General features: G+C 49.3%; 3 protein-coding genes across 6 annotated transcripts in view; 1 reads left to right on the forward strand and 2 right to left on the reverse strand.

The window, feature by feature from the left end:
• Positions 1-2,865, reverse strand: part of PVRIG (poliovirus receptor related immunoglobulin domain containing) — a 57,915-nt gene extending 55,050 nt beyond the window's left edge. The window contains exons 1-2 of the mRNA XM_011985698.1: positions 2,800-2,865; positions 2,154-2,270 (exon numbers count right to left, since the gene is read on the reverse strand). The gene's annotated coding sequence lies outside the window, so the exon portion shown is untranslated. The remainder of the gene's footprint in view (positions 1-2,153; positions 2,271-2,799) is intronic.
• The window catches only part of STAG3 (stromal antigen 3), a 52,530-nt gene extending 44,913 nt beyond the window's left edge, over positions 1-7,617 (reverse strand). For 2 of the 4 annotated variants that reach the window (XM_011985695.1, XM_011985694.1), the window contains exons 1-4: positions 7,175-7,437; positions 4,304-4,480; positions 2,800-2,902; positions 2,154-2,270 (exon numbers count right to left, since the gene is read on the reverse strand). In XM_011985695.1, coding sequence (XP_011841085.1) covers positions 2,154-2,270; positions 2,800-2,902; positions 4,304-4,419 — 336 coding nt within the window. In that variant the 5' untranslated portion in view covers positions 4,420-4,480; positions 7,175-7,437. Of the gene's footprint in view, positions 1-2,153; positions 2,271-2,799; positions 2,903-4,303; positions 4,481-7,174 lie in introns of all 4 variants that reach the window. The other 2 variants (XM_011985696.1, XM_011985697.1) reach the window with 2 other exon arrangements.
• A 136-nt stretch (positions 7,618-7,753) lies between these two features.
• Positions 7,754-12,912, forward strand: part of GPC2 (glypican 2) — a 7,347-nt gene continuing 2,188 nt past the window's right edge. The window contains exons 1-7 of the mRNA XM_011985827.1: positions 7,754-8,146; positions 8,812-8,970; positions 9,293-9,615; positions 10,422-10,502; positions 11,190-11,352; positions 12,577-12,707; positions 12,867-12,910. Coding sequence (XP_011841217.1) covers positions 7,981-8,146; positions 8,812-8,970; positions 9,293-9,615; positions 10,422-10,502; positions 11,190-11,352; positions 12,577-12,707; positions 12,867-12,910 — 1,067 coding nt within the window. The 5' untranslated portion in view covers positions 7,754-7,980. The remainder of the gene's footprint in view (positions 8,147-8,811; positions 8,971-9,292; positions 9,616-10,421; positions 10,503-11,189; positions 11,353-12,576; positions 12,708-12,866; positions 12,911-12,912) is intronic.

Below are 12,912 nucleotides of genomic sequence, written 5' to 3' on the forward strand. Positions count from 1 at the left end.
AAAAAAAAAAAAAAAAAAAACCCACCTTTGACCTAGGCCCCAAAAAATTCCAACACAAAAGAACTCCAGGGAAAATGAGTGGCTCACAATAAAATCTAGTAAAACATACAAAGAAACAAGGCACTGACAGAATTATATTCACAAAGATCTTCAGATAATAATCTACCATAGATTATAAAATGACTACGTGTAATAAAATTTTAAAAATAATAGAGGGGGAGAATGGGCTAAAATAAAAGAAATAAAAGGCCGGGCGCGGTGACTCACACTTGTAATCCCAGCACTTTGGAAGGCCAAGGCAGGTGGATCATGAGGTCAAGAGATCAAGACCATCCTGGCCAACATGGTAAAACCCCGTCTCTGCTAAAAATACAAAAATTAGTTGGGCGCGGTGGCATGAGCCTGTAATCCCAGCTACTAGGGAGGCTGAGGCAGGAGAATCGCATGAACCCAGGAGGCAGAGGTTGCAGTGAGCCAAGATCGCGTCACTGCACTCCAGCCTGGCGACAGAGTAAGACTCTGTCTCAAAAAAAACTAACACACTGTACAACTGCATGTAAGATGGAAAAGACAACTGGAATTCAAATGTGCTCAGGTCCTTGTAGAAGATAAGAAATCCAAAGGAAAGCAAGCAAAGGGGGAAAAAGAAACAGAAAAGATAAAATGAAAGTACCAACTCAATACTAGGCCATAAGGCTAAGTCTCCATAAATTTTTCTTTTCTTTTTTTTTTTTTTTTGAGACAGAGTCTCACTCTGTCACCCAGGCTAGAGTGCCATGGCACAATCTCAGCTCACTGCAACCTCTGCCTCCTGGGTTCAAGCAATTCTCATGCCTCAGCCTCCCAAGTGGCTGGGATTATAGACAAACACCACCACACACAGCTAATTTTTGTATTTTTAGTAGAGACAGGGTTTCACCATGTTGGCCAGGCTGGTCTCGAACTCCTGGCCTCAAGTGATCTGCCTGCCTCAGCCTCCCCAAGTGCTGGGATTACAGGTGTGAGCCACTGTGCCCAGCCCCTACATAAATTTCAAACACTACATTCCCTGACTACAATGCAATAAAGTTAGAAATCAAATAACGAAAATATAACTAGCAAAATTCTGTATGTTTGAAAATTTAAATATTTTCCCAGAAACTATAAAACTACACATTAATGTGTATAAATCTCAAACAATGTTAACTGAAATAATTAAATCACAGAAGCCTGAATAATGGATGCATTTACATAACTAAAAAACACATTCATAGTGGTAACACTATAATGAAAGATGAGAAAGATTAACACAAAATTCACTCTGGTGTCTACCAACGGGTAATAAGGAGACTGTGAGGTAGGGTAGAAAGAAGGTACACAAAGGATCTCTACAGCACTATTAAGGTTTCATTTCTTGAGCTGGGGCTAGAGATCTGGGTGATCATTTTTGTTTTTTAAACTACACATAAGCTTTGTACACTTTTGGATATTAGAACTTCAATAAAATTATAAAAAAAGAAACAGAGAGAGGGAAAAAATAATTAAGTACAATTGTCAAGATGGAGCTAAAAAATAACATGGGTGAACAAGGTGCCACCCACATCCAAACTTCCTTCCTATGTCATGCAATGCCTCTCCTCATCTGCTCCATCAATCAATAAAGGCGTAATCACTCCTGTGATACCTTTAAGAAAAGAACATGCTCTCTCAAAGCTGGATGCAGTGGCTCATGCCTGTAATTTCAGCACTTTGGGAGGCCAAGGTGGGCGGATCACCTGAGGTCAGGAGTTCAAGACCAGCCTGGCCAACATGGCGAAACCCCATCTCTACTAAAAACATAAAAATTAGCTGGGCGTGGTGGCATGCACCTGTAATCTCAGCTACTTGGGAACCTGAGGCATGAGAATCGCTTGAACCCAGTAAGTGGAGACTGTGCCACTGCATTCCAGCCTGGGCGATGGAAAGAGATTGTATCTCAAAAAAAAAAAAGAAAAGAACACGCTCTCTCATTCAAGGTTACCTTCCTATCACTCCAAGGATTCACCCCATAATCTTATCTTTTTTGATATGTTATACTCACTAAAATGTTCATATCAAATCAAGTTTGTAGACACTTGTCCTTACCACCTTACAAAAAGTGAGATGGTATCAACAGAAGTAAGACACTGCTTTACCTGCATGTCACTTTTGGCAGCTTTCACAGCACTGAAAAGATCATTGGCTGGCGGCTCTGACTGTTTCCGGCTATGACGATGTACCACTCGGGACCCTTTCTTTGGATGTTTTGCCACCTGATATGTATAAAGAGATCAGAAATATGAAAAAAAGGTAAAAGTGACATTAACACTTGGTTTCATCATTATCACACAAGTAGGCTTAAGCTGCCAATTCCACAGCAGAATCTGAGTTAGACTCAATCCTGAAATAGTTGATTTTTATACTGTTATGAAATTTATTAACTTTTTTCCCTAGGAGAAAAAAAAAGTTCTTGAGTCCCTTTCCTGTATCTCTACATCCTAACATCCTTTTCTCTTATTCTTTTATCTTCGAAATTTCTCTTCTTCCTATTTCCGTCCCTTAATACTTGGTAAATCTTGTCCTTTTATGAACCATATCACCTGAACCTCTTTTAGGTTTTCTTTTTTTTTTTTTTTTTTTTGAGACAAAGTCTTGCTCTGTCGCCCAGGCTGGAGTACAGTGGCACGATCTTGGCACACTGCAAGCTCTGCCCTCTGGCTTCATTCTCCTGCCTCAGCCTCCTGAGTAGCTGGGCTGCTTCCCCCACAAGATTCAAACACAAAAGAAAACTGGCTGACTCACCGGCGTTGTTTTCGGTGGTCGTTTTGCTGCTCTCTTCTTCACACTGCGATTCAAGCTATCTTCAAAGTCACTGCCTTCATCAGCTAACAAAGAGTCACTATTCCTGTGAGAAAATATGGTTCTCTTTAAATACAACCATCCTATTCCCTCCATATAAAAGGCTAATGAATTATAGTTTCTCTGTCTCTCACTGCACCCCATCTCCATGAGAAAAACATATTCGGATTTTAAGAAAAAATGAGCTTATTATTCGTAGGAAGTTGGGGCAAAATCTTTTTTTTTTTTTTTTTTTTTTTGAGACAGAGTTTCACTCTTGTCACCCAGGCTAGAGTGCAATGGCGTGATCTCGGCTCACTGCAACCTCCACCTCCCAGGTTCAAGCGATTCTCCTACCTCAGCCTCCGAGTAGCTGGGATTACAGGTGTTTCATGTTGGTTAGGCTGGTATCAAACTCCTGACCTCAGGTGATCCACCCGCCTCAGCCTCCCAAAGTGTTGGGATTACAAGCTTGAGCCACTACACCCGGCTGAGACGAAGTCTTAAAGGAAAACTTTCATGTGAAAGCAATGGAGATGAAGAATGAGGAAATGAGACAGGGGAAGGACAACCCTTCCTAGTATTCTCTCCGAATAAGAGAATCAAATGATACTCACTTAGCAGGTAGAGAAAAATAATCATGGCTCAGGAAGTCATCTATCACTCAACCATAAATGGAAGAGTAATATGTACCTAAATTTCACCCCCTTGAAACATAAACCACATGTCTTATCAATTCAAGTTTATAACATTGATATAACCTGGTCCCCCACAGTAGCACTGACAGAAACAGAAATGACTCAGAGAAAGCCAATTAAAACAGCCAGGGGATAAAGCAGATCTATATGAAATTAGCTTTTTTCCTTCTGAAAACATGAAAAACCAAGATATATCATTATAACCTACACAGAATAAACTCTCATATGGTAATAAATAAAGATACACAGACCTGTTTACAAAATCCTCAAGTAGGAGAACTAGGGGACACCGGCTAGAAAGTATATACAATTTGCCAGGCAACAAATAAAGAACTCTTTACTCCCCCATCTGCCACCTCTCAGCCCCCACCAGGGGTTGTACATGCTGAACACAGAAATGTGTTTAAGAGAGGTTTAGACAAGATGGAATGGATTAAAAATAGGATGTGCTTGAACCCGGGAGGCAGAGGCTGCAGTGAGCCGAGATCGCGCCACGGCACTCCAACCTGGCCAACAGGGCAAGACTCCGTCTCCAAAAAAAAAAAAAGCAGGATGTACTACTATTTTGATGTCTGCAACACCTAACACCTAGGACCACCAAAAAAAAAAACCCACCTAGAGCTGGAGGGAGGGTGTCACTGTGCTGAACGAGTATAGCACTTCTGGTGTTTTCACACAGTCCCACGCATATTATCATCAATGTGGGGAAACGAGAGGCAGAAGGCTGCGACAGACACAGGAAGTGGCTGCACAATGCAACATCTACTTACCCCTCTGATGTATGGTTTGAGTCCCTGTCATCAAAGGGTAGACTGGCAGAGGAACTAGAAGATGCAGACAAGGCCGTCCTGGCACCTCCCGCAGCTCTTTGCAGTGGGGAGGACATGCTTAGAGAGGAGCTACGGGGCCAGGACGATGAAGACTGCAGGGTAGGTATGGCGATCCAGCTGGAGAAAGAAATATAAGAAAGGGCTCCTATCACAGCACTTCTCCATCCCCAGCCCTGACCAGTTCCTTTCTTTCCAAGGGAATGGTTCTAGAACTCTGGGGTTGGGTGAGGGGGACCAAAAACTAAGACAAAAGCTGGGCACCATGGCTCATGCCTATAATCCCAGCACTTTGGGAGGCCGAGGCAGGAGGATGGCTTGAGCCCAGGAGTTCAAGACCAGCCTGGGCAATACAGCAAGAACCCATTTCTACAAAAAATAATAATAATAGTCAGGTGTGGTAGCGCATGCCTGTATTTAGCTATTCACGAGGCTGAGGTGGGAGGACTGCCTGAGTCCAGGAGTTCAAGGCTACAGTGAGCTATGATCGCACCACTGTACTCCAGCCTGGGTGACAGAGCAAGACCCTGTCCCAGAAAAAAAAGAAAAAAAAAAGTAATAATAAATAAGAAAAATGGCTGGGCACAGTGACTCATGCCTGTAACTCCAGCACTTTGGGAGACCGAGGCAGGCAGATCACCTGAGGTCGGGGGCTCGAGACCAGCCTGACCAACATGGAGAAACCCTGTCTCTACTAAAAATACGAAATTAGCCGGGTGTGATGGTATATACCTGTAATCCCAGCTACTCGAGAGGCTGAGGCAGGAGAATCGCTTGAACATAGAAGGCAGAAGTTGCAGTGAGCTGAGACTGTGCCATTGCACGCTAGCCTGGGCAACAAGAGCTAAACTCCATCTCAAAATAAATAAATAAGACAAAGAGCTGACCTAAGGCATCAAGGGATTAAGGACAACAACACCCCAGAAACTGGCCAGTGGGTTTGGAGTTGCTCTCCAACAGCTGAGGAAGTCACACACCAGGGCAGCTTCAGACACATCTCTCTAGAGGCTGTGGAAGTGCAAACTGCCTGTTGCAAGTAAATTTAACTCATGGGTTTTTTCTTCAAAAAAAAAAAAAAAGAAAAAAAAAAAAGCACGCTGGGTGCAGCAGATCATACCTATAATCCCAGAACTTTAGGCAGCTGAGGTGGGAGGACTGCTTGAGCCCAGTAGTTCAAGACCAGCCTGGGCAACATAGCAAGACCCCATCTCTACAAAAAATAAGCAAAAACTAGCTATGTGTGGTGGCGCACACCTGTGGTCCCAGCTACTGATGAGGCTGAGGCAGGAGGACTGCTTGAGCCCAGCAGTTTGAGACCAGACTTAGCAACATGAGATGCGTCCAAAAAAAAAAAAAAAAATCCGAGCAAAGCACACACCAGGGCAGCTTCAGACACAGCCCTCTCTAGAGGCTTCAGAAGTGTAAACTGCCTGCTGCAAGGGAATTTAACTCATAGGTTTAAAAAAAAAAAAAAAAAGGCAAGGCGCCCACGGTGGCTCAAACCTGGAATCCTAGCACTTTGAGCGGCTGAAGCAGGAGGACTGCCTGACCCCAACAGTTCGAAATCAGCCTGGGCAACATAGCAAGACCCTGTCTCTATGAAACAAAACAAAACAAAACAAAACAACTAGCCAGGCGTGGTGGTGCACCTGTAGTCCCAGCTACTGTGGAGAATGAGGCAGGATGATCACCTGAGCCCAGGAGGTCGAGGCTGCAGTAAGCTATGACTGCACCATGCACTCCAGCCTGGGCAACAGAGCAAGACCCTGTCTCTACGAAACAAAACAAAACAAAACAAAACAAAACAAAACAACTAGCCAGGCGTGGTGGTGCACCTGTAGTCCCAGCTACTGTGGAGAATGAGGCGGGATGATCACCTGAGCCCAGGAGGTCGAGGCTGCAGTGAGCTATGACTGCACCATGCACTCCAGCCTGGGCAACAGAGCAAGACTCTGTCTCAAAAAATAGTAATGACAAATAAATAAGACAAAGAGTGGCCCTAAAGCACCAAGGGATTACAGACACCAAGACCCCAGAAACTCGGCAGTGAGTTTGGAATTGCTCTCCAAAAGCCGAGGCGTGGTGCACAGTGGCTCCCGCCTATAATCCCAGTACTTTGGGAGGACGAAGCGGGAGCATCGCTTGCGCCCAGGAGTTCAAGACTAGCCTGAGCCACATAGCAAGGCCCTGTCTCTTAAAAAAAAAAAAAAAATTAAATTAAATTAAATTAAAAAAAAGCCAAGCAAGGCAAACAGAAAGGCAGCTTCAGACACACCCCTCTCTGGAGGCTTCAGAAGTATAAACTGCCTGCTGCAAGGGAACTTACAGGTTTTAAAAAATGAAATAAAATTAAACCAATAAAGAAATAAGAAAAAACAATACAGAAAGACCCCAGGCTTACGTTTCTAGAGGACTAGCACCTGATTCCACCTGGAATGGAACGGGAGGCTCTTAAGGATTTGGGGGTGGAAGCGCCATGAGAATAGAGCTGGAAAAGCAAAAGGAGTAAAGGCAGGCGCGCGTTTCCTATTTTTCCAGAAGGTAAAAATATCTACGACTGCCCCTGGGGTAACCGGCTTCGGGATGAGGAGCCTTCCAAGCGCTTAGGAGAGTGGACTCTCAGTCTATGGAGGCCTGGGGAGGGGATTCTCGGGCTCTGTGGCAGAGGCCATTGGGGGCACAGCCCAGGAAGGCTCCTAGTATCAGGGCCGGGAGGGTCGCGAGACGGTGTGTTCTTGTGTCAAGGAGAAACCTCACTGTCAGAGCCTGGAAGAGTGACTTCTGGCGAAGCAGGGTTCAGGGAAGGACCCCCACCTCAGGTCCCTCGGGTGTCTCTCGCCACCCCACCTTCCGCACAGGCGCCCGCCGCTGCCCTTCCGGTGGCGAAAGAGTTCAGAAAAGCGCGGGAAGGCACGAAACACGCTGAGCGCAAGCGCAATCCCAACGGCTCGCCCAGGGCCAGTAGCTATCGCGAGGCTTGGGAGTGTGCGAGCTGGTGCGCGCCACGTTTGAGTTACGCCGCTCCACAGCCTCGTGTGGCCTCAAGCTCTCAGGCGTGCTGCCCTGTCACGTGGGCTTGGCCACGCGTGCGGCCCGCTTTAGCCCCGCCCCCACCCAGGCCCCACCCCCGCAACCCTCAATCTCCCCCTCCATTGGACGGGTTTCGGACCAGACTCGTAGTAACCCCTTTAATCTGGCTTCTCAATTGCCATAGGCTGGATTCCACCCAGGCCCCTCCTTTTAAACAGAATCGCCACGCCCCCAAGGGAGACCACGCCCCTATTTTACCAACCTCCTCAGTGCCGGCCGGGTCCCGCCCCCCTACCGAGCTTCTGCGCTACATTGGCTTAATTTCTTCCTTGCCCCCGCCCCTGAAACCGGCTCCGAGCCATTATTGGCGGGGCCCCGCCTCGGACTCCGCCCCCTGTCCGGCTCCCCGCTCCCATTGTCTCGGCAGATGCCGCCTGGTCCAGCTATCGTGCTCGGTATTCAGTTTTCGGGGGTAGCGCTCTTTCTCTGGCCCGCTGAACGGTCCCACGGCCGAGTACCGGATTCCCGAGTTTGGGAGGCTCTTCTTTCCTCCTTAGGACCCACTTTGCCGTCCCAGGGTGGCTGCAGCTATGTTCGCGCTGCGACCTCTCCTGCTTCTGCTGCTGCCTCTGTGTCCCGGTCCTGGTCCCGGACCCGGGAGCGAGGCAAAGGTCACCCGGAGTTGTGCAGAGACCCGGCAGGTGCTGGGGGCCCGGGGATATAGCTTAAACCTAATCCCTCCCGCCCTGATCTCAGGTGAGGAGAAAGAGGAAGACTAGAGAATTGGGGGTGGGGGCGGGGGCGGGGCCTCCTCATCTCACAATAACTCTCTTCCCTTTCAGAGTGACCGTTATACTAATCTTTTCATCCCACAGTAGTGTCTGTTCTCCTCCTGTAACTTCCTTACCAGGATCACAATAACCCTGCTATGCACAGAATAGCGCTCTTACTCCATCCCCACCCCAGGAATCCCCTCCTCGTAATTAACACCCCCCTGTGTGTTTCTTTCTTCACAGCCATGTTCTCGCTGTTTCTATTAGCCCCTTCTATGAGAATACTTTATTGCTCACCCAGTAACCCCACCCTTCCAAGCCCCATTCTTCATCCCCTAGAAGCTGTCCTCCAAGTCCCTTAAGGTCTGGGGTGTGGACGTTGGGGAGGGTCACCTGAGGACACTCTGACCGCTGACTTGGCCCTCAGGGCAGCTGTTAAATAGATGATCCCGTGGCTAATGGGAGTGAACTTGGGATGGGTGAGGAGACAATAAGGTGGGGGATAGGGTCAGGTGGGGAAGAAGGTGCAGACAATAGAAAAGAGACCAGGCAGGTAGAAGAGAAGGCATCGTCCCCAGAGAGAGGCGGAAAATGGAAGGAATTTTAGGATATCACTTCCCACCATTCCTTCACGTCTCCTCTGTCCAGGTGAGCACCTCCGGGTCTGTCCCCAGGAGTACACCTGCTGTTCCAGTGAGACAGAACAGAGGCTGATCAGGGAGACTGAGGCCACTTTCCGAAGCCTGGTGGAGGACAGCGGCTCCTTTCTGGTTCACACACTGGCTGCCAGGCACAGAAAATTTGATGGTGAGGACCTGGGGTCCCCAAACTCAGCTTCATAGCTCTTCTCGGCGCTTAGGACCCCAGCAAGCCTCCTGTCCCCACTCCTTACTCCATCTGTGAAGACTCCATCCCCTCCCAGCCCTGGTTTAGCCCACCCACCCCCCAGACTCTATCTCCAGAGCCCTGCCCTCCCTGCTTCCCTGTCTGCCCCATCTCTGAGAGTTACTCAGTTTCTGATTCACTTGTCTTTTCTCTTCTCTCCCATCCCCTCCTGCCTCTGCCTGTTCACTTTTCATCCCTTCTCTGGCCTCACCCACCTTCCACCTGTTCCCTGCATTTGCTGCAGAGTTTTTTCTGGAGATGCTCTCAGTAGCCCAGCATTCTCTGACCCAGCTCTTCTCCCACTCCTACGGCCGCCTGTATGCCCAGCACGCTCTCATATTCAATGGCCTGTTCTCTCGGCTGCGAGACTTCTATGGGGAATCTGGTGAGGGGTTGGATGACACCCTGGCGGATTTCTGGGCACAGCTGCTGGAGAGAGTGTTCCCGCTGCTGCACCCACAGTACAGCTTCCCCCCTGACTACCTGCTCTGCCTCTCACGCTTGGCCTCATCTACCGATGGCTCTCTGCAGCCCTTCGGGGACTCACCCCGCCGCCTCCGCCTGCAGGTGAGGGATCCTGAGGCCTGAGCTTCAACCACTTCTGACCTAGTGACCCCTGAACTGTGCACCACTCATCTCCAAACTGGTGTGTTCCAGTCACCTCTGACCTGGTGATCCTCCCATCCTGCATTGAAGCCATTTCTGACCTGGTGATGCCTATCCTGAGCTTTACTTACCACTGCCCAACCCAGTGCCCCTTGGTCTTCTTGAAGCAGATGCCCCAACCCCTGCCACCTCCCATTCTGTGCCCTAGTTTCACACAAACACTCACCTACCCTTAACCTCCAGCCACCTTTGTGCCAACCCCTCCCTAATCCTAACACCTTGACTTCCTCTGGTTCAACTAAACAGGAATTATGTATTCAATATGCAAAAGGTATTTTCTTTTATAGTATCACATTTAGTTGTCATCATCACCCTGCAAGGTAGAGAGTCATGCCCTTATTTTACAGATGAGAAAACTGAGGCTCCCAGAGGTTAAGCTTTCCAGCCAGTAAATGGCAGAACCGTGGCTCACATCCAGGTCTTCTGGCTTCAAGTTCAGTGTTAGTTCTGATACACAATTTCTCTATCTCTAAGCCCTGTACAACATAATCCCTCCATCTCTTCCCAAGCCTTCCTTTGGTTTTCTTTAAGACTATAATTCCTGTGGGGCTCTTGAACCTGCCTCTCTGTACCACCCAACACTCGACCCACTTTGAGAGAACCCCACAAACCCAACCCTCACTGCTCTTGATGCAGTCTCTTGGCTCCAGCCTTGACTGACCCATAACACCCTTGTGGTTTTTCTCATCTTCTTTGCCTTCTCCCAGATAACCCGGACCCTGGTGGCTGCCCGAGCCTTTGTGCAGGGCCTGGAGACTGGAAGAAATGTGGTCAGCGAAGCGCTTAAGGTTAGAGGGGGCCTGAGTGTGGGCAGGGGCCAGGAAGGGAGAGGCGGAAATGAGAGAGACCCCACGAGGAAGAATTAGCCACCAGCCAGCACGACAGGCCTGGGGCTCTGTCTGCCTCTAGGCCCTGGTGTCCCAGGATGAATTAGGAAGGAGGGAGCTGGAGTGAAACCTCCACTGGTCCACGATCCATGATCTCTGACCCCCTCCTACCCTCTGTGGACCCTTACCCCCATCAGTCCCCAAGGGCCTGCTCATCTCCATAGCAGTCAGAGATTGGATACTGCCCCTGCCCAACCCCCCAGGAGCCCTCAATGACTCCACTTCCCTGCTGCTGAAGGCCAGATGCCTGGCTTGGCCTCTCTCACTGCCCATCCTCTACCTGACCTCCCAGCCTCACCTTCTGCCTCCTGACCGCCTCCTCCCTCCCCAGCTGTGATGGGCTCACTCTTGTCCTTGAATCTTCCCTCCACCCCTAACTGCCTCTTTAGTTCCACCCCTCCCACGAATCAGTGTCAGCAACCTGGAACCTCCCTCCTCAGATCTGTGACAATCTCACCTGCTGCCACATGTTGTCACCAGCCCTAGGCGTGGGGTGGGGTATGTGATTTCTGTCTGTGCCTGGCACCAAGCTGGGCTGAGAGAAGCCACAATGTTTGTGGAGGACATAGCCCCACTCTCTGCCCCCAGGTGCCGCTGTCTGAAGGCTGCAGCCAGGCTCTGATGCGTCTCATCGGCTGTCCCCTTTGCCGGGGAGTCCCCTCACTTATGCCCTGCCAGGGCTTCTGCCTCAACGTGGTTCGTGGCTGTCTCAGCAGCAGGGGACTGGAGCCTGACTGGGGCAACTATTTGGGTGAGGGGATTCAAGAAAGCCTGGAGCCAGGCATGGTGGCTCACACCTGTAATCACAGCACTTTGAGAGGCTGAAAGGCAGGAGGATCACTTGAGGCCAGGAGTTGGAACCCAGCAGGGGCAACATAGCTAGATATCATCTCTACAAAAAAAAAAAAGGAAGGAAGGAAGGAAGGAAGGAAGGAAGGAAGGAAGGAAGGAAAGAAAGAAAAGAAAGAAAGAAAAATTAGCCAGGCGTGGTAGCGCCCACGCCTGTAGTCCCAGTTACTCCTGAGGCTGAGGCAGGAGATCACTTGAGGCCAGGAGTTGGAGGCCAGCCTGGGCAATGTAACAAGACCCCATCTCTACAAAAATTACAAAAATTATCTGGGTGTGGTGGCATGTGCCTGTAGTCCCAGTTACTCCTGAGGCTGAGGCAGGAGATCACTTGAGGCCAGGAGTTGGAGGCCAGCCTGGGCAATGTAACTAGACCCCATCTCTACCAAAAAAAAAAAAAAGAAAGAACTTATTACGCGTGGTGGCACACATGCCTGTTGTCCCAGTTACTCCAGAGGCTGAGGCAGGAGGCTCCCTTGATCCCAGGAGTTAGAGCCTGCAGTAAGCTATGATGGTGCCCCTATACTCCAGCCTGGGCAAGAGAGTAAGACCCTGTCTTTTAAAAAATCCTTAAATTGGCCAGGCACAGTGGCTCACACCTATAATCCTAGCACTTTGGGAGACCGAGGCAGGCGGATCACAAGGACAAGGTCAGGAGTTCGAGACCAGCCTGGCCAATAGGGTAAAATCCTGTCTCTACTGAAAAGAAAAAAAAAAAAAAAAAAATTAGCCGGACATGGTGGTGGGCGCCTGTAGGCTGATGCAGAAGAATTGCTTGAACCCAGGAGGCGGAGGTTGTAGTGACCCGAGATCACGCCAGTGCACTCCATCGAGCCTGGGCGACAGAGGGAGACTCAGTCTTAAAAAAAAAAAAAAAAAAATCCTAAAATCCTAAAATTTAAATTTTAATTTTAAAAAAGTCTGGGATGGAGGAGGGTCCTGAGTAAGGCTAGGGGTGAACTGGAGAGGGGCTCTAAAGCCAAATTGGGAGAAAACATGAGAGGAAGCTCATGTGAGTTTCCCCGAAACACTCTACTGCTTCTCTAAGGCCCGATTGAGGATTTTCGGGAACATCCTAGTTCAGTATCACCACTCATCCCATCCTTTCTCTTTCTCTGCCTCCCTTAAGATGGTCTCCTGATCCTGGCTGATAAGCTCCAGGGCCCCTTTTCCTTTGAGCTGGCGGCTGAGTCCATTGGGGTGAAGATCTCAGAGGGTTTGATGTACCTGCAGGAAAATAGTGCGAAGGTGTCCGCCCAGGTACGGGGGAGAGAAGGGTGGAGGTGAGACCCGGGGCGGGGACGGTGTGGGTGTCAGGGAGACAGTATAGGGGATCTGAGAAGAGACTCTGGGGTCAGAGTGAGGACGCAGTGTGGTTTCCCCCAAGGGTGACTGTGAGGTCTCCTCCCCGTGCCGCAGGTGTTTCAGGAGTGTGGCCCCCCCCACCCGGTGCCGGCCCGCAACC

This window comes from Mandrillus leucophaeus, unplaced genomic scaffold (assembly GCF_000951045.1).
Source record: "Mandrillus leucophaeus isolate KB7577 unplaced genomic scaffold, Mleu.le_1.0 Scaffold29, whole genome shotgun sequence".
NCBI classification, from domain to species: Eukaryota; Metazoa; Chordata; class Mammalia; order Primates; family Cercopithecidae; genus Mandrillus; species Mandrillus leucophaeus.